Source organism: Schistocerca nitens, chromosome 3 (assembly GCF_023898315.1).
Source record: "Schistocerca nitens isolate TAMUIC-IGC-003100 chromosome 3, iqSchNite1.1, whole genome shotgun sequence".
In the NCBI taxonomy this organism is placed as follows: Eukaryota; Metazoa; Arthropoda; class Insecta; order Orthoptera; family Acrididae; genus Schistocerca; species Schistocerca nitens.
In genome coordinates, this window is record NC_064616.1 from 292,325,451 (window position 1) to 292,346,945 (window position 21,495).

Sequence of the window (21,495 nt, forward strand, 5' to 3'; positions counted from 1 at the left end):
GGGGTGTTCTTTGTACAAGGTCTATTCAAAAAATTCTGGAACTTTGTCCACAAAATTGTTTGCACTTACCTTTTACTTATTGTACACAGCCTCCTTCGAAATACTCTCCTGCCTCATTGATGCATTGCTCCCAATGCCATTTCCACTTCCGCAAGCAGTCTTGGTATGCCTCTTGCTGGATCACGTGAAGTGTTATCTGTGAATTTTCTATAATCTCGTCTGTCATTGCAAATCTTCATCCTTTCAACAGGTTTTTCAACTTTGGAAATAAAAAAAAAGTCCACAGGGGCCAGGTCTTGAGAGCACGGAGTATGAGGCAGCACAGTGATTTCGTTTTTTTGTACAATAGTCACGCATCAACAAGGATGAAAGTGCTGTTGCATTATCGTGATGCAAGAGCCATGAATTGTCTCACCAAATTTCAGGCCATTTGCTTCTCACATTTTCTCGCAGACATCCCACTGTATCCTGATAGTATCATCGATTAACAGTTTGTCTCTGTGATGCGAATACATGATGAACTACTCCTTCAAAGTCAAAGAAAACTATCAGCATGGCTTTGACATTTGATCTGACCTAGTGAGCTTTTCTTGGTCATGGAGAACCTTTCCTGATCCATTTGGGAGACTGAACCTTGCTCTCAACATCATAACTGTAGACCCGTGTCACAATATTCTTGGGAAATTATGCAGATTCCTCGGTGTGGTGGCGGTTTCAACCCCATTGTCTGGTCAAGATGAATTGAATCTGTACAGAGCAGTGCATTCCCAGCCAAATATACCATATGCACATTTTCACTGCCGAAATAGTGGCCTCACGCTTTTTTCTGTGTCGTCTTCGTATACCCCTTTCTGATCTGCAGGTAGGGCCCAGTACTGTGAAGCTCAAATTCCTTGTACAACACAAACATAGCAGCAGTATACACGAGCCCATCATCCATCCCCAATTCCCACAAGAACGTTCCCTTCACTTACAGTAGTGTATCATTTTACTGTGCGCAATAAGAGACTCCAGTTGGCTTGCTGATTCTACGTGCAGTTTTACCCAACAAAGCGTTTTTTTTTTCCCCCAGTGTAGTAAACTCTGAAGAAAAGCAAATGAAGCCTTCTGCACAAGAAGAAGGGAGGGGGGGGAAGAATTGTCAAATTTCATGGTCAAAAAGATGTCTTCCCCAGGAACTAGAATGTTCTCAACTTTTTATCCCCCAGCCCTCCAGGCTAATGGCCCAAAGCTATACTTTACTTAACAAACCTCAGAAATATAAATTTCAGAACCCATAATGAAGTCTTCTGTACAAGAAGAAGGGGGGGTGGGGAAGGGGGGGAAGAATTGTCAAATTTCAAGGTCAAAAAGATGTCTTCCCCAGGAACTAGAATGTTCTCAACTTTTTATCCCCCAGCCCTCTAGGCTAATGGCCCAAAGCTATACTTTACTTAACAAACCTCAGAAATATAAATTTCAGAACCCATTTTGCTCAAATTTAATTTTTGTTCAAACTTAATGCAGTAAATTCATTAATATTTGAGATGTACTAAGCAAAATGTTGTAAATGATATTAAGGTTGAATAAAACTGTTCAAAAGTTTATACCATGTTTCGCCACTTCAAGGAGTATTAATGGGACACTGTTTTTGTTGGTATCCTACTCAGTAGTTCTGATTTTTGTTTTCTCTTTCAGATGTGTAATTTTTAGGTTCAACCCAACATTTTTGGAATATGACATATCTTGTGAAAGCTTTCTGGCATTATTCTCCACAACTTGTTAGTTTCCCTAGATTTGTTCTTATGAGGGGATAATTTTTAGATTGTTGAATCAAAGATGTGAGATTCATATTCAGTTATATTCCATTTGGAATGGAATATTTTCCAAAAAAGTGAATACTTTAGGCATTATTCTAATTGTCACTTTTTGCAGTTTGAAGATTTTAATTGCATCACTTGACTGACGTAATATTTCTATACCGTAGTTTATGATAGCGTTAAAATATGAGAAATACACCATTCACATAACATCATCTGCTGCTAGTGGTTTAATGTTTTGAGAATAAATATGGCTGAATTTAGTTTGCTAGGTGTGGTAGCAATGTGGTGTTCCTACAGTAAGTGGTGAGTCCTAATAATTTTGTGTTTTGAACTATATTTATACCCAGTACTTGTTAAGTGTTGAAAGGGTTCTTGATTCACTTTGTAGGAAGTACCAGAAACTAGTTATATGTGGTGACTTCAATATAAATTTTGTATATGATGGTGCAAGAAAAAGGATGTTGGTAGATCTCCTAAATTCATATCATCTGATGTAGACTGTGTTTTTTTCAACTAGGGTGCAGGGGAACAGTAGCACAGCCATAGACAATATTTTTATTCATTCTTCATTATTAGATGGGCATTCTGTTAGTAAAAGCATGAATGGCCTTTCAGATCATGATGCACAAATTTTAACACTAAAAAGCTTTTGTACTCAAACCAATGTCATATTTAATTACAAACTATGTAAGAAAGTTAATCCAACAGCAATAGAGAGTTTTTTAAACCTTGTCAAGGAACAAGAGTGGCAGGATGTTTATAGTGCCAATAACATAGATGATAAATACAGTGCTTTCCGTAACTCATTTCTCATGCTCTTTGAGAGTTGCTTTTCATTAAAACGTTCTAAATGGGGTACTAGCAGTTATAGGCAGCCTGGGTGGCTGACTAGTGGGATAAGGATATCTTGTAGAACAAAGCGGAAATTATATCAAAATGTTAGGAGTAGTCACAATCAATCTACAGTAGCCCATTACAAACAGTATTGTAAGGTGCATAAAATGTTGTTAGGAAGGCAAAGAGTTTGTGGTATGCAAAAAAATAGTTAATTTACATGATAAAATTAAAACGATATGGTCAGTTGTGAAGGAAGTGTCTGGTCAGCAGCACAAGTTCGACGATATAAAGTCAGTTTGCAGTAAAAATATTTCTGTTACTGATAAATCAGACATATGTACAGTATTTAACAATCATTTTCTGAGCATTGCTGGTGAATTAAATAAAAATGTAGTTTCTACAGGAAATCATATAACTTTCTTGGCAAATGCCTTTCCGAGATTGATGTCTGAAATACTCCTCTGTACTACAGACAAGAGGGAGATTGAGTCAATGATTAGATCACTGAAGACTAAGGACTCTCATGGTTATGATGGAGTGTCTAGCAGAATATTAAAGTACTGTGCTACACATGTTAGCCATGTATTTAGCCATATTTGTAATTTATCCTTTAGGAATGGTCAGTTTCCTGAGCGATTAAAGTACTCAGTAGTAAAGCTGCTTTATAAAAAGGGAGAAAGGGATAATGTAGATAATTTTAGACCTATTTCTATGCCATCAGTGTTTGCAAAAGTTATTGAAAAGGCTGTGTGTGTAAGGATAATTGATTATTTTATATCACACGATTTGCTATCAAATGTACAGTTCGGCCTTAGAAGCTGTTTAACAACTGAAAATGCTATATTCTCTTTTCTCTGTGACGCACTGGATGGGCTAAACAAAAGCTTTTGAACGCTTGGCATATTTTTTGATTTAACTAAGGCATATGATTGTGTTGATCACAAAATATCGCTCCAGAAGTTGGGCCATTACGGAATACGGGGAGTAGCTCACAATTGGTCCAAATAGTGCAGTCCATGGCTTGTAGAAAATAAACTAACACTAAATCACAGCAAGACTCAGTTTTTACAGTTTCTAGCACACAATTCAGTAAAAACCTGACATTTTAATTTCACAGAATGGGCATATGATTAGTGAAACTGAACAGTTCAAATTTGTAGGTGTTCAGATAGATAGTAAGCTGTTGTGGAAAGCCCACATTCAGGATCTTGTTCAAAGACTTAGTACTGCCATTTTTACTATTCGAACTGTACTTTGCTTATTTTCATTCGCTTATGTCGTATGGTATTATATTTTGGGGTAACTCTTCCCATTATAAAAGGATATTTTTGGCTCAGGTACGGGCGGTTTGGGCAATAAGTGGTGTAAGTTCATGAACCTCTTGTCGACCCCTGTTCGTGAGTCTGGGTATTTTGACATTGGCCTCTCAATATATTCCGTACTGTCATTTCTTGTTAACAATATTAGCTTATTCCCAAGAATAAGCAGCTTTTACTCTGTTAATCCTCAGCAGAAATCAAATGTGCATTTGGATCGGACTTCCTTAACTCTTGTGCAAAAAGGTGTGCGATATACTGCTACATCCATTTTCAATAAGCTACCACTCAAATTCAAAAATCTTAACAGTAATCCACGTGCTTTCAAATCAAAACTGAAGAGTTTCCTCATGGGTCACTCCTTCTATTCTGTTGAGGAGTTCGTTGAAAAATAAAGCTGATTCTTATTGTATTGTTGATTGTGTTTACGTAAACCTATGGAGTGACTTTTTTGGGTTCTTGAACATTTATTTTCATCTGTTATTACTTTTATGTTGTAATTTCATATATTGACATGTTACATGACCTTGGAGATTTGCTCCTCAATTTGGTCCCATGGAACTTGATGTGTAAATATAAATATATAAAAATCACCAGTGATGATTCTCTTATCTCATTTGTGCAAAACTCTTCACATACTGCAAGGCAAAGGTCTTTCTGGTCTTGACTCATGATGCATTCCAAGTTGCTGTGTCAGGATTTCATGACTTGATCCAGCTGAAATGTTACATTGTTCTGCAATCTCTCTGACAGTCATTTTTGATTGCCATGCACAGTTTCATTGACTTTCCTGAAATGAGCATCATTGGTAGATGTGGCAGGGTATCCTGAAAAATGGTCATCTTCAACTTCTGTCCAGCCACTTTAAACTGTGTAAACCATTTGTAACACCAAGTACGGCTTAAGTACTCATCACCATAGGCTTTCTGTGCCATATGGTGTATCTCTGTACAGGTTTTCTTGAGTTTCACCCAAAATTAAATGCAGACGTGTTGCCCCTCTAACTCTGCCATCTCGAAATTCACAGACTGTGCGACACAATGTTCTACTCAATATAGCACTGAGCTGTAACTAACCAACGCACAACAATGAAACTTTCTGCAGTTACACATTAAAAACAGGCATGTGCAGGAATGCCAACCGCATGTCGCTCCAACACACCATAGGTGTGAAATTACTAATGTTTCAAACTCTTTTGAACAGACCTCGTATATCTTGATTTGGAGAAATCTGCTGCTAGAATCAACACATGCAAGCAATAAACTCACTGCCATAGATAGTAACAGTTGATAGCTAAGCCATAGTGAAGCTGCTCACTTGCCAGTTTCGTGCTGGGCAAATACCATTCAGAAAAGCTTCTTACTATGGGGTACATACGTCAGTGTCCCATTGCTGTCTACACATCATCTTTCACATAGATTAGAATGGTCACAGAAACACTGCCAGTGGATGCTTGAACCATGTTTATTAATGACCTTGCAGACAATATTGGTAATTACCTCAGATTTTTCTCAGATGATGTGATTATCTATAATGAACTGCTGTCTGAAAAAAACAGCAAAAATATTCAGTCAGGTCTTGATAAGATTTTGAAGTGTTACAAAGGTTGACGACGTACTTTAAATGTTCAGAAATGCAAATCTGTGCATTCCACAAAGTGTAAAATGTGGCGTCCTATGACTACATTATCAATGAGTCACAGTTGCAGTCAATCCTCTCATAAAAGTACCTACTTGCAATAATTTGTGAAGATGCAAATTGGAATGATCTCTTAGTCTCAGTCATAGGTAAAACAGGTTGCAGACTTTGGTTCATTTTGTAGAATACTACAGAAATGCAATCATTCTACATAGGAAAATGCTTACAGAACACTCATATGATCTATCCTAGAATATTGCTCAAATGTGTTGGACCTCTATGAAATAGGACCAATAGGAGATATTGAACATATAAAAAGAAGGGCAGCACAAATAGTCAAACTTTTGTTTGATCCATGGGGGTACATCACAGAGATATTGTAAAACTGAACTGGCAGGTAAGATGACACATACTAGCCTGTGAAAGCCTACTTATAAAGTGTGTAGAGCCAGCTGTAAGTGAAGAATCTATGAATATACTAGAAACCTCTAAGAATCACTACCATAGGAATCGTGAAGACAAGAGTGGACTAATTACAGCATGCACAGAAGTGTTTAAGCAGTCATTCTTCCCTCGCTCCATATGTGAATGGAGTGAGAAGAAGCCATAATTGGTGCAAAGGGAAGTATGCTCTGTCAGGCATTTCACAGTGGTCTACAGAGTATGGATATTGGTATAGAATCAAATTCTATTGTTTTTGTATCTAAATCCGGTGGCAATACTAGCATTATAACTGACTTAGGCAGCATAGTATGTATCACAGTCCGCACTATATTTTAGTTACTCTTGTGTTTTGCTATAACCATAATATATTTCCATTACTTGATGCAGAAATAATTCCATAGTATAGTCTGGCAACCATTCAGATTTGGCACAGCTTTGAGATATAGAAAGGTCTTGATCACATAATTCTTTCTTTAGCGTTATGTGTTTTAAAGTTTTGTCATCAGACTGAAGCTGTGGAATGAAATGTACAATAAATTAATGATAGAAAATATACGTAAGTGCGCAACTAAGTATTGCAATATACAGAGATTTCAGATAGTATTGTACTTACATAAAAATCAAATTTTAATGCAAAGCTCATGAAAGTGAGCACATAGACTGAATACAATACAAATCTTATCTCGCTTAAGCATATTTGACAGTGCCAAGTATTTGAATAGAACCAGTGTCAAACTGAGAGTGGCAGTTGAACTATCAAAGAGGTAAACAAAGGCCAGTAGGTGGTGCTAACATTGATCATAGAAAGCAGATCAAAGAGTAACTTTACAAACTAATATACACTAAAATTAAGTGCATGTCAGCACCTCGTGAACAAATTTGACAAAAACATTTATGCTAGGCCTACTTTTATGGAAGAAAAACTCATACCAACAGCATGAAAAGTGCATTGTTAGGTAACATCATAAAAAATGTTAGAGAGGTAGTCTTTAGTCAATAGTCAAAACAGAAGAAAATTGCTATAACTTGTATGGTACAATATAAACATAGAACAAATATGAGTAATAAAGAAATATTGTAATATTTTATTTCAAGTTTTTGACACTCATCGAGGCTTCCCTAAATGGTTATATTCTATGTCATCCAGTGGTTGTTTGACTAGTGTAATGATTACAGTTGGTCATACTCATGTAAAATTTCTTTTTGTGATGGTTGTAAACTGATAACAGCTGGAAAATTACACGGCCTAATACTAAGTTAAAGAGCACATATATAAAAAAAAGGGAAAACAATGTCACCTTTTATCATGTAATAGTTCTTTCATTTCAAGTTATTGCCACCAATCTGGGCTCACATAAATGATTCTGTTATGTCATTTATTACAAATTCGTCTATTGTAATTTGACTGCATTTTGTGATACTTATGTACATTGTATTTTGTGATGGTTGTGAAGTTATTCCTTCACACTTATATTTTATTTATTACTCATATCTATGTAATGACGCACTTGTTGTGCTGTTAGTATGAGATTCACTTTCATAAAAATAGCATAAATATTTTTGTCAAATTCGTTCATGAGTGCTGACATGTACTTAATTGCAGTGTGTAGAGTCACTCTTTGACTTGCTTTCTGTGGTCAATGTTAACACCAACTACTGGCCATTGTTTACCTCTTTGATAGTTCAGTCACCACACTCAGTTTGGCACTGATTGTATTTGAATACACTGCACTGTCAAATATGTGTACATGTGATGAGATTTGTATTTTATTCGGTCTATGTGCTCACTTTCATGAGCTTTGTACACAAGTTTGATTTTTATGTAAGTACAATACTATTTGAAATCTCTGTATATTGCAATACTTAGATACACTCTTATGTATATTTTCTATCATTAATTTATTGTATACTTCATTCCACAGCTTCAGTCTGACAAAGAAATTTTGAAACGCATAACACCTATTATTCAAAGTTGTATTTGACTTGCATTTATTTCTATGGTGTTTCAGGGCCCTTCTGAGGAGACTAGTGTTACAAATCTGCTACAACTTCAGCTGTATTCACCAGAAGCTGGAGATTCAAATATGGGTGTACTTGTTGGTCCTGAAGAATTTCGTTGTTTAGTGGTGAAGCCAATGTACCTCAGACAAGCTAAACCCCTCCAAAACCAAAAATGTGAGTTGTTTTCGATTCCTCTTTCAATTTTCCCCCACCTTCCCCAAACATAACATAGATATGAGTAATAAAGAAAATATAAGTGTGAAGGAATAACTTCACAACCATCACAAAATACAATGTACATAAGTATCACAAAATGAAGGGGAGAGAGAGAGAGAGAGAGAGAGAGAGAGAGAGAGAGAGAGAGAGTGTGTGTGTGTGTGTGTTTGTGTGGGTGGGTGCACACGCGAGTGCGCTCGCGCATGCAAGTTTTCCACTGCGTATCTGCGTATGAAAGTATTATTTGTGTAAAATGTGTATGGGTGGTGGGACGGAGTGGGTGGGGGTCATTTATGTAACTTCTTATACTTGTTTCCTGTACAATAACCTGTAACTTCACAAATTTGCTGTATGATACTTCTGAGATTTACTATATCACAATGCACGTTTCTGCATGCATAAATTCTTTGCAAATATTCAGAAAATTAGATCTGGACTTCTGTTCCACATTGGATTGTAAGGTGATTTCTAATTAGTTCTTTAATAGGCCCCATTTTCAGTACAATGAGTGATTTTCTGGGCTACTTTTGTGTGGATCTCATTCTTTTCTGTAATTATTTCAACATGTACATCATTGGACAAGCCCAACAGGACAGACATCACACATATATACAGTATATCTGTATGCGTGACTACCTTGACAACTTCAGTGCAAGTGCACAACAGGGTCTGTGCCTCTTGTGGGGATACATGACTTGCTGCAAGCAAGTAGGAGAATGGACAGTGGACTCTACTAGTGTGTGACAAGTTGAGAATTTTGGCTGAACAGGAGCTCTGTCCGGATGACCAAGTTGGTTAAGGCAACCGTTCGCATTAAGTAGGAGATCCGGGTTTGAGTCCTGGTCCAGCACAAATTTTCAACTTTCACCATCAAATTATTTCAGTGTCCAGTTGTGGCTGGCGAAGGTCTTTCCTTTGAAACTTAATCAAATGCCCCAAATAGTTTTTATAAATTCCTGTGGTTGATGAAATTCCAATGGGGAAGCAATTAAACTTGTAAAGTCAAAGAGGGTGTTGAGCACTAAAAAAACACTGAGAAGCATAGTCCATTGCCAACTACAGATATACCTCAATGTGTGATAAACACTAGCCCACAGACAACTTCACCAACTCTTCCAGACAATTTTGACCGTCTATTTAAAATCACCGCAGGGGTGCGTGGTACCATTTGGCTTCTGAATCACCACCAAAGAACTGACTAGATGAAATAGGAGAAACAGGAATGCCTGCCAGCACTGCAACTTACCCTTAACCTCGTCACACGTGGCAAAGGGGATGGGATGGGGGTGTTAAATTTAGGAATTGCTGATGGCTCAAGGGAGACAAGGTTCTCAACATTTTCTGCCCAACCCAAGGTGTTATCAAACAGCTGGCCATACGACTCAAGTAAAGAGTCCAAATCTTGAAAGAAGGCCAAGTGGAGCACTAAATGGACTTTGTTAACAATCTGGAAACAAAAAACGAAAACTGGGTGTAACTCAAAAATATTTTGCGCATGCGATGAATTAACCACTAGCAATGTGATTTATCGATCCACGTTTTTATAATGTGCTGAGATGGAGGATTACCCACTCAATGGAATACACTGTTTGCTAGAAGATACATCTTGACGTAGTGGCCATTGCAATGCAGGGCAGTGCAAGAGCCTGTATGTGCCTAAGTTAACCAGGTGGACCTTTGCTGAAACTCAAGTGGTCACACATTGACAACCAACGTATGCTGGGATGATGCTTGTGGGATATCAGTGACAGCCTCTGAGTCCAAGGAAAACACTGGGACATCTGACCCAACCTTCCTGTGGCTTGCCAACTGCCACAAACTGATTCCAAATGGCCTACTTTTTGGTAAGTTCCACATATGGCATCTACATATGGGCAGTCCTGTCAAATATGCACCACATGACAATCAGGGCGGGACAACAGACTTGCCCATTGAGTGGAAACAGAAGCAAAAGGAGAGTGACAATGAGAAACATCATGTGTGCGGATCACAACTCCTTGACTTACTTGTACCTGCCAAGCTCGCTGTGAGTGAAGGCAGGTAGTACTGTGTGGCCACTGCGCTCAAATTGAGCACATCATTATCATATGGCAGCTCAGAAAGTACGTCCCTTGCTGCCGCCATAAGTTCATGTGACTCAGCAGTCTGGGCAACTTCAACTAAAGAAGGGTCAGACAAGGAAAATGCCTTAGTTTGGATCTCCGGGTCTGGTGCTAAATGGAAAATCACATACATAAGTTGGCACATGAGGTAGCTCACTGGGGACATGCAAACCAACCCTTGTGCAAGAGACCTGGCAGGGTGGCGATCCAAGCTCATATTTGTAGTGCTGGTTAAACTGAAACTGTGCCACCACCACATAGATTTGATGCCCAGAATACTGCACGAGTAACTGTCAGAGTTCCTCAAAGGTAAGTTTCATGGGCTCGGTGGAGGGTTTTCAGATTTCACAACCTTGCACTGCTGGACAGTAACAAGGCAGCCTTATCCACTAGATCAACAACACAAATTTTCTATTGTATGGCAAAAACTGGTGCTGTTAATGTCTTACCTTTCTGAAGACTCATCGAAACTGACTCATCTGCAGCTGTCTGACTTTCCACCAGCACCATGTGACAGCAGATCACCCACATTCTGTATGAGCAGCTCCTGCAGCTGTGCCTGCTGCATTTGATGCTGCTCCAGTTGTGGCTTCTGTAGGTGCAGCTGTTCTTGACAGCATTACATAAATGTCAGGTCCATAGTGACCACAAATTAACACTATAAAAAAAGAAAAGCATTACATGCATAGTAGCATCCTCCATCGCCACTTTTGTATCTGCCCAGGTTAGTCAACACCATGAAACTGTCCTGTTGGCACATGTGTAACTACTCTAGCCAGCAGTGTCTTGACTCAGAAGACAAGGAACTGGCCCTGGAAGAGCAAGAGAGGAAAACAAACTTGGTGTACAGATCAGTCTATGGGGAACAGGGAGTCTGATGCAACAATTGCAAGTGACTGAACAACTAGCAAGCAGAACCAAAAGCATAGTGCAATGTGAAGGCTATGTCTAACTAGGTCAATGTCAGAATAAGAACTGACAGGCCTGGCACATCGCCGCTGGCAAATAAACACATGGGTCATCAGTTCTGTCCATGCAATGCTTCATGTGCCCCCCTATGACAGCCTGCCACACGACCCTGCCATGAGACCGATACTGGTTTATGTCCAGCCATGTTGATGTCCACTGGCAAGAATGCTGAACAAGATGTGGATGATAAAATGCAGAGATGAAGACCGGATCAAAACAACAGATATGAAATTCCTATGCACAGCTAAGAAATTCTCCAAAAGATATTGCATAAAAAATGAAGATATCAGAAATGAACTACACATCTGTTCTGTAGGAGCCAAAATTAATGAACATAAAAATAAATGGTTCAAACATTAGCTAAGAATGGATGAAAATTATCAGTAGTTTAAATCTCTTCAGGAAGATGCAATGTGGGATCTCCCAGACAGAGAGGAATTGTTAAATGGGAATAGGACAGATAGCCTATTTTGTGATGGTGGTGATGGTATATTGTGAAAAGGGAACAGTTTCAACTTTCTAATTTATTCAGTTCAACTTTCTAATATATTCACTAAGCTATACAGTCTGTTCATAGTTTACTAAGTATACTGTCCACTCCCAAGCCCAGTTGAGAAAGTTGCAGTGGGAGGAGTAACACTTCATTAAAAAACCTTGCCTCATCTAGTAATAGTACCATCTGTGGACCACTTCGCAGGGTTACAACAAAGACCTCAATGGCAGATGAGATGGACTCTGGTATGGCGAAGAAGGTAAAAGAGGTAATCCTATGTAATCTAAGAAAGGTATTAAATCCAGAAGTGTCTGTCTCATATTTGGTAACTTCCTGAATTTCTCAATGCCGAACAAGGCATAAGAGTTAGTGAGTCACTGCTTCAGTGACTGGAAAGGTGGAAGAAAGCTGAAAAAGTCATGGAGCCTTGAGTCGTCCTAGTTTCTATGGCACTGGAGCCAGACACTATCATTGCCAAGGATCGTGTGATTGCTGATGCACAATAGCATACCCATGTAAAATGAATCCACACACAGGTGTCATCCATTGGACCTAACAACTATTATCCAAATGCATAAAACCAAGCTCTACAATGGTCAGGAAGTTGTAACAGAAGTAAGATTGTGTGGTCTTGGAGCTCTTAATGACAAGTAGGCACATAGACGTCAGGTGCATGATCACCACTCCTGTTCTAAGACAGGCTGTAGAACAGTTCGCATGCTACACTCCACACTAAGGAGTCCTCTTTAGGATTCACCCTGCTCACCCTGGATGGGGAAATGCTGTAAAATGTACCTTAAACATAGTCAGCCTATAACCCATCTGAGCATATCACTGCATCCAAGGGCTACAACACATGTGATTAAAACAAACTAATAAATTTAATCTTTGCAACCTGGAACAGTTGTACTCTGATGCATAACAACAGGAACAGCAATTATATCTCGTGAGATGACAAGATTAAACATAGATGTTGATATCCTGAGTGAAACTAGACAGGCTGACAAATAACAGCCCAGGGAAATGATGGCACTACACACTCTTCTGGAAAGGATGGGATTGAAATCAACCTCATAAACACAAAGTTGTATTTGCCATAAAAAAATGAACTCATTGATCTCCTTGAAATACTTCCATCGGAATCAGTTAAAGGCTCATGACTTGCTGCCGTAAACCCATTAAAAATCATCAGTCATATTTAGCACTTATGCTCCACCTCACACATCCAATGATGATCACAAGGAGTAATTTTATTCACAACTCAACACACTGTTTATGAATAACTAGTCATGTAAAATCATACTTTTAGGAAATTTCAGTGCCAGGGTTAGTAAGTACAGTACATTGTGGCCTGGTATCATGGGAAAAGATGAAGTAGGTAAGAGCAATTCCATCAGAATTCTATTGTTATCTAAATGCTTGGAACATGAACTCATCATTACAAATACTCTCTTCTGCAAAAAAGACGAATTCAAATGATCCTGGCAACACCTCAGATAGAAGTATTCGCATACGACAGACTAAGTGATTGTTTGCACCCGTGACCAGTGCCATTTACTGGTCACAAGAGCTTTGATCAATGGTTATAATTGTTGCACTGATCAGAAGCTGATATGGTCCATAATGTCCCTGCATGTCTCTCCAAAATGAAGCAGATGGAGAAAATAACCAAGGAAAAAACTGAACACTGAATGGCTCAAAGACAAGCAATTGCTAACGTAATTTCATCAAATCCTCACCAAAAAACCTCCATATGAATGGCCCCAGGATATTGGACAACAGTTTTTGACATTCCAGTCAGTAGTTCTCTTAACTTCTAAAGAGACAGTTGGCTACACTCAGAAAAGACACCAGGACTGGTTTGATGGAAATGAAACCGAAATTCAAAGCCTCATAGATTGAAATAGGCAAGCTCACATTGCCAAGCAGAATGATCCCAACTCAGCCCCCAAGAAACAACAATTCGTAGCATTCACAGCTGCAGTTCAAAGAACAATTCAGTCTCTCTAAGAATGAATGGTGAGAAACAAAATCACTCAAAATGCAGAAACTAACAGATAGTAACAATCCACACTTTTTTCAGTGCTATGAAAACTATCTATGGTCTGACCACCCAATGCATAAATCTCTTACAATCCAAAGATGGAACTAGACTTTTCAAAGACAGTTGCTCCATCAACTGTGATTGGCAGAAACATTTTCAAGAACTTCTAAACAGGGACATGTACAGTGAGAAAAATATGTTCAACATAATTCCTGAAAGGTCCAGTCAGTATTGTCTCATCGATGTTCCTTCTCACCAGGAAGTTGAAGAGGCTAGTCATCAGCTGAAGAACAACAAAGCAGCTAGTATAGATGAGGTCCCTTCAGAGTTCTATAAGAAAGGATGCCCCCAAGCTTACTCAACATATACACATCCATATACCCAAGACATGAGATACTGAAACATTTCCTGCTGACTTATGAGGTGCATTGACTGTAACCATATTCAAAAAGGGGGTAAAGCTGACTTTGTCATCTACTATGGGCTATCTCTACTTTCAACTACTGGGAAAATTCTTTCCCAGATTTTATCCAACCACTTGATGCCCCTTGCTGAAGATGCCCTGCGAGAACAACAGGGTGCTTTTAAGCCAACCCGAGGCACAGTTGATGTGATATTTAGCACTTGACAAATGCAAGAGAGATCAAGACAACAAAATCTCTTCCCCTATATGGCTTTTACAGATCTTGTTAAGACATCTGACTCTGTTAACAACAATTCTCTTTAGATGCTCCTGACCTCATTTGGATGCTCCCCAAAATGGATACAAATACTTTGCCTACTGCACAACATGAGCAGCACCATACTTGACAATTACAATGGACCCAGAGAGAGAGAGAGAGAGAGAGAGAGAGAGAGAGAAAAGGGTATGGATGTGTGCTTGCTCCTACTTTATTTTCAATATTTGTTGAAACTTGTTGAAGGAAAACTACCATCAGGAGTTAAAATAGTATCTGGTACAGGTGGTGGGATTTTCAACCTTAGCAGACTGAGAACTTTGATCAAAGTAATAATAATCTGTGTCATAGAAATCCAATATGCAATATGCAATATTGTCTAACTCAGAGGAAGCCCTTCAAGAAATTTTGAATATATTTTAATTACCTGACATTGTCAGTGTTTCAGGGGCCATCTTTAAATATAGTGTTGTAGTCTTCTATGGGAAAACCTTTATTTGACACAATCACAAGGAAGAATATGCCAGGTACTTGTTTTGACCAGTAAAATGGCCATCTTCAGATCTGAAAGTATACAGAAGGCTGCAGCCAATATTTATAATACAAAGAATTCTTTGTATTGTAAATAATGGCCTGTAACCTTTTGTCTGCTTCAGTTGTGAATAGGCTATTTAACTGTATCCTTCCTTGCAAGCTTGGCAAATAAAAAGTTTTCCTACAGAAGCCTACAACACTTGAATGTATTTGATGTAGGGGCCTGAAAATGTAGCAATTAGTTTTGACAATATTAGCACTTATTTTTGGTAAAATTACCATCTATTTTGAGCAAAATTAGCTTCTATTTTTGTCTTTGTAAATGATTAGACGTATAAATTTAATATGTTGCCTGAAGATAGAAATGAGGGGAAAAATGCTTGGAGATAAAATAATAGTAATTGAGAATAAATAATTTTTATTCTCTGTAAGAATGTTTTTGAGTTGAATCTTGCCTCTTGCAAAAACTTTGTTTTTCTTGCCAAAATGGCCTTTACTTGTTTTCTCCTTTTGGCTCTATTTAAGCTTTCAATAAATTATTGCCTCTGTTGAGAAGCAAAAACAGTTTCTTTCCAGTGAATAGAGTGGTTCTCTGGTTTAAGGTATTTCTCGTTATTATCTTTCTTTTCTCATTCAGTTTGATAACAAAGTTTAGTTTTTTTATTCTTGTAGTGCAGACACTATATAACATACCAGTTGGCTGCAGGCATAAACAAGTGAGAACTTTGATCACTGGACAAGCAGGAACAGTGTCGACGAACAGGTCACACCTCTCCTTGGCAAGCAGCCTACACACATGTTCTGTATTTCTGCAAAAGCAGAACTGACACATTGTCGTAGGGATCAATAAAAACCCATCTGGTGTTGTGATAAACTTATTTGAATCCCATGATGGACTAGGATTATTCTCTTTACCCATTTTCAAAATAAGAACAGGAAACAAAGAGCAACAGACAACACAAAGCAAAGTGAAGTGCACAAAGCATTTGGTAACGGGTACTGCGCAATTGCTGGTTGCAGTTGGTAGCATCGTAAATGATGCAGTTCAGACTGGATCTCTAAAGTAAGACAACCATAGTTCAAAACTCTCACCACCTAGAACTGTGATGTGAAAGTGTCCACTCATAACGGATTTAAACTAACAGACAAACATACGCATTTATTTGTTGTAAGATGGTAGGGCCCATAGCAGAGTCCTGTGTTGCCATACACAGTGTGTATCTTATAGAAATCATTCACCAACTCACAGTTGATTTGACATCAGAGTGTATCTTACAGGTGCACTGCTAGATTGTGGTGTTGTGCAGTAATGCACTCTTTATTTTTCAAGCACGTTCTTGTGCACAATGTCTTTCAAACTTGGATTCACAAAATGTCATGCAGTACTAATACCCAAAAATTGGTTACTTTCAATATTTATGTGCAGAAAATAAAGCCATTTCAAACTTTCTCTGACAAAATAATTCATCCGGATAACTTTTGGTATGAAATAGTATTTTCAGGTAAACTTGCATTTTGGCATTTTGAGGCATACTCTGCATCTGTATCCACATTTATCACAAATGTGTATCAGTAAGTGAACATCAACATTGACTTAGACTTCAGCATGAGGAATACACAAATTTTCCATCAAACTTCATCAAATACCAACTATAAAAACCCTCAGTTGTGAAATCCTGCCAAATATTGATCACTTTCCTTATCTTAGCAGTCATCTCTCGAAACACAAATATTGACGCTGAAATCTGATATCGCAGAAGCTGTACTAGTGCAGCTTTTGACTGTCTGCAGGACAGATTCTTTGACAACCATGACCTCAGCACTCAGACTAAACTCTTTGTCTATGAAACCATCATTATACCAACTCTTATGTATGGAAGTGAGGCCTTCATCACCTGTCAGTGTCAGTGTCGTCCTAACCGCCGTCTGCTTCACGTCTGCTGTGCAGTGAGCTACCTTAATTTAAGTATTAACTGTATTTTTCTTACTTGTCACTTCTTCTTCCATGTGTTTTTGCTTTTAGGAAGCTTTATTTGTCGAGTGCTATTAATAGTGTTCCATAGATTTCGTGTTTGTTTTGAATACAGTCGGAGAGAGTCCCTTTAGTCAGCCATAGTGCCAGTAGTGTCAGTGTCGTCCTAACCGCCGTCTGCTTCACAGCGAGCTACCTTAATTTAAGGAGGAGGAGGAGGAGGAGATTAGTGTTTAACGTCCCGTCGACAACGAGGTCATTAGAGACGGAGCGCAAGCTCGGGTGAGGGAAGGATGGGGAAGGAAATCGGCCGTGCCCTTTCAAAGGAACCATCCCGGCATTTGCCTGAAGCAATTTAGGGAAATCATGGAAAACCTAAATCAGGATGGCCGGAGACGGGATTGAACCGTCGTCCTCCCAAATGCGAGTCCAGTGTGCTAATTAATTTAAGTATTAACTGTATTTTTCTTACTTGTCACTTCTTGTTCCGTGTGTGTTTGCTTTTAGGAAGCTTTATTTGTCGAGTGCTATTAATAGTGTTCCACAGATTTCGTGTTTGTTTTGAATACAGTCAGAGAGAGTCCCTTTAGTCAACCATAGTGCCAGTAGTGCTAGTGTTTGTTTTCAATATAGTCCAGAGATGGGTAGTGCTATTTTCTTTGTTTTCTACAACAAGTGGCTAGCAATCACAGTTTAGTCAATAGTCAGCCGCCTTTAGTGAATAAGCCGTCTAGTTAAAAGTTGATTAACTCTCTTCAGTAAATTGATTCCTTAGGATGGATAGGATGTGTGACTGCTGTGTACGGATGCAGGAGGAGCTGGCCACTGTTTGCGAACAGCTGAATGTGTTGATGGCCGCGGTCAGCCGTCTTCAGGCTGCTGCCTCGAAGTGTAGCGGCAGTGGGGAGTCTGGTGCGTCGCAAGGTACACCCCAGGTGTTACATGCTTCACCCACTGTCCCTGCTGTTGAGACACCTTCGCGGGTACCGGGCGCGGTTGGGCAACCCTCTCCCCAAGGGGAGTGGCGGGTTCAGCGGCGTTCGCGGCGCACGAGGCGGAGGGTAAATGTGGAGGCTGGTCGTGTGGCATCGCCCGCTCTGCCTGTGAGTGGACATGTGGCTGCTCCTTCAGCAAGGTCCGAGCAGGCACACGGGGGGAGGGGTTTATTAGTTATTGGGAGCTCCAACGTTAGGCGGATGATGGAGCCCCTTAGGGAAATAGCGAAAAGGTCGGGGAAGAAGGCCAGTGTTCACTCTATCTGCTTGCCTGGGGGTCTCATCCGAGATGTGGAGGAGGCCCTGCCGGCAGCGATAGAGAGAACTGGGTGCACCCGACTGCAAATTGATGCTCATGTCGGCACCAATGACTCCTGCCGTCTGGGTTCAGAGGTCATCCTCAGTTCGTACAGGAGGTTGGCGGAATTGGTGAAGGCGGAAAGCGCCGCTCGCGGGGTGAAATCAGAGCTAACTATTTGTAGTATCGTTCCCAGAACTGATCGCGGTCCTCTGGTTTGGAGCCGAGTGGAAGGCTTAAACCAGAGGCCCAGAAGATTCTGCGGAGATCTGGGGTCCAAATTTCTCGACCTCCGCTATCGGGTGGAGAAATGTAGGGTCCCCCTGAATAGGTCAGGCGTGCACTACACGCTGGAAGCGGCTACAAGGGTAGCGGAGTACGTGTGGAGTGCACATGGGGGTTTTTTAGGTTAGAGAAATCCCTCCCTAGGCCCAAGAAGACACCTCCTGAGATGCGGCAAGGTAGGAGTAGGCAAAATGCAACAGGGAATAACAATATTAATGTGCTAATAGTAAACTGCAGGAGCGTCTATAGAAAGGTCCCAGAACTGCTCTCATTAATAAACGGTCACAACGCCCATATAGTACTAGGGACAGAAAGTTGGCTGAAACCAGACGTAAACAGTAATGAAATCCTAAACTCAGATTGGAATGTATACCGCAGAGACCAGCTGGACAGTGAAGGGGGAGGCGTGTTTATAGCGATAAGAAGTGCAATAGTATCGAAGGAAATTGACGGAGATCCGAAATGTGAAATGATTTGGGTGAAGGTCACGGTTAAAGCAGGCTCAGACATGGTAATTGGATGTCTTTATAGGCCCCCTGGCTCAGCAGCTGTTGTGGCTGAGCATCTGATGGATAATTTGGAAAATATTACGAGTAGATTTCCCCACCATGTTATAGTTCTGGGTGGAGATTTTAATTTGCCGGATATAGACTGGGAGACTCAAACGTTCATAATGGGTGGCAGGGACAAAGAATCCAGTGAAATTTTTTTAAGTGCTTTATCTGAAAACTACCTTGAGCAGTTAAACAGAGAACCGACTCGTGGCGTTAACATATTAGACCTTCTGGTGACAAACAGACCCGAACTATTTGAAACAGTTAACGCAGAACAGGGAATCAGCGATCATAAAGCGGTTACGGCATCAATGATTTCAGCCGTAAATAGAAATATTAAAAAAGGTAGGAATATTTTTCTATTTAGCAAAAGTGACAAAAATAAGATTACAGAGTACCTGACGGCTCAACACAAAAGTTTTGTCTCGAGTACAGATAGTGTTGAGGATCAGTGGAAAAAGTTCAAAACCATCGTACAATATGCGTTAGATGAGTATGTGCCAAGCAAGATCATAAGACATGGAAAAGAGCCACCGTGGTACAACAACCGAGTTAGAAAACTGCTGCGGAAGCAAAGGGAACTTCACGGCAAACATAAACATAGCCAAAGCCTTGCAGACAAACAAAAATTACGCGAAGCGAAATGTAGTGTGAGGAGGGCTATGCGAGAGGCATTCAGTGAATTCGAAAGTAAAGTTCTATGTACTGACTTGGCAGAAAATCCTAAGAAATTCTGGTCTTATGTCAAAGCGGTAGGTGGATCAAAACAAAATGTCCAGACACTCTGTGACCAAAATGGTACTTAAACAGAGGATGACCGACTAAAGGCCGAAATACTAAATGTCTTTTTCCAAAGCTGTTTCACAGAGGAAGACTGCACTGTAGTTCCTTCTCTAGATTGTCGCACAGATGAAAAAATGGTAGATATCGAAATAGACGACAGAGGGATAGAGAAACAATTAAAATCGCTCAAAAGAGGAAAGGCCGCTGGACCTGATGGGATACCAGTTCTATTTTACACAGAGTACACGAAGGAACTTGCCCCCCTTCTTGCAGCGGTGTACCGTAGGTCTCTAGAAGAGCGTAGTGTTACAAAGGATTGGAAAAGGGCACAAGTCATCCCCGTTTTCAAGAAGGGACGTCGAACAGATGTGCAGAACTATAGACCTATATCTCTAACGTCGATCAGTTGTAGAATCTTGGAACACATATTATGTTCGAGTATAATGACTTTCCTGGAGACTAGAAATCTACTCTGTAGGAATCAGCATGGGTTTTGAAAAAGACGGTCGTGTGAAACCCAGCTCGCGCTATTCGTCCACGAGACTCAGAGGGCCATAGACACGGGTTCACAGGTAGATGCTGTGTTTCTTGACTTCCGCAAGGCGTTCAATACAGTTCCCCACAGTCGTTTAATGAACAAAGTAAGAGCATATGGACTATCAGACCAATTGTGTGATTGGATTGAGGAGTTCCTAGATAACAGAACGCAGCATGTCATTCTCAATGGAGAGAAGTCTTCCGAAGTAAAAGTAATTTCAGGTGTGCCACAGGGGAGTGTCATGGGACCGTTGCTGTTCACAATATACATAAATGACCTGGTGGATGACATCAGAAGTTCACTGAGGCTTTTTGCAGATGATGTTGTGGTGTATCGAGAGGTTGTAACAATGGAAAATTGTACTGAAATGCAGGAGGATCTGCAGCGAATTGACGCATGGTGCAGGGAATGGCAATTGAATCTCAATGTAGACAAGTGTAATGTGCTGCGAATACATAGAAAGATAGATCCCTTATCATTTAGCTACAAAATAGCAGGTCAGCAACTGGAAGCAGTTAATTCCATAAATTATCTGGGAGTACGCATTAGGAGTGATTTAAAATGGAATGATCACATAAAGTTGATCGTCGGTAAAGCAGGTGCCAGACTGAGATTCATTGGAAGAATCCTAAGGAAATGCAATCTGAAAACAAAGGAAGTAGGTTACAGTACGCTTGTTCGCCCACTGCTTGAATACTGCTCAGCGGTGTGGGATCCGTACCAGATAGGGTTGATAGAAGAGATAGAGAAGATCCAACGGAGAGCAGCGCACTTTGTTACAGGATCATTTAGTAATTACGAAAGCGTTTCGGAGATGATAGATAAACTCCAGTGGAAGACTCTGCAGGAGAGACGCTCAATAGCTCGGTACGGGCTTTTGTTAAAGTTTCGAGAACATACCTTCACCGAAGAGTCCAGCAGTATATTGCTCCCTCCTACGTATATCTTGCAAAGAGACCATGAGGATAAAATCAGAGAGATTAGAGCCCACACAGAA

At 39.9% G+C, this 21,495-nt stretch overlaps 1 protein-coding gene across 1 annotated transcript in view; it reads left to right on the plus strand.

The window, feature by feature from the left end:
* The window catches only part of LOC126248260 (Hermansky-Pudlak syndrome 3 protein homolog), a 176,733-nt gene that overhangs the window by 56,521 nt on the left and 98,717 nt on the right, over positions 1 to 21,495 (plus strand). The window contains exon 6 of the mRNA XM_049949111.1: positions 8,047 to 8,212. Coding sequence (XP_049805068.1) covers positions 8,047 to 8,212 — 166 coding nt within the window. The remainder of the gene's footprint in view (positions 1 to 8,046; positions 8,213 to 21,495) is intronic.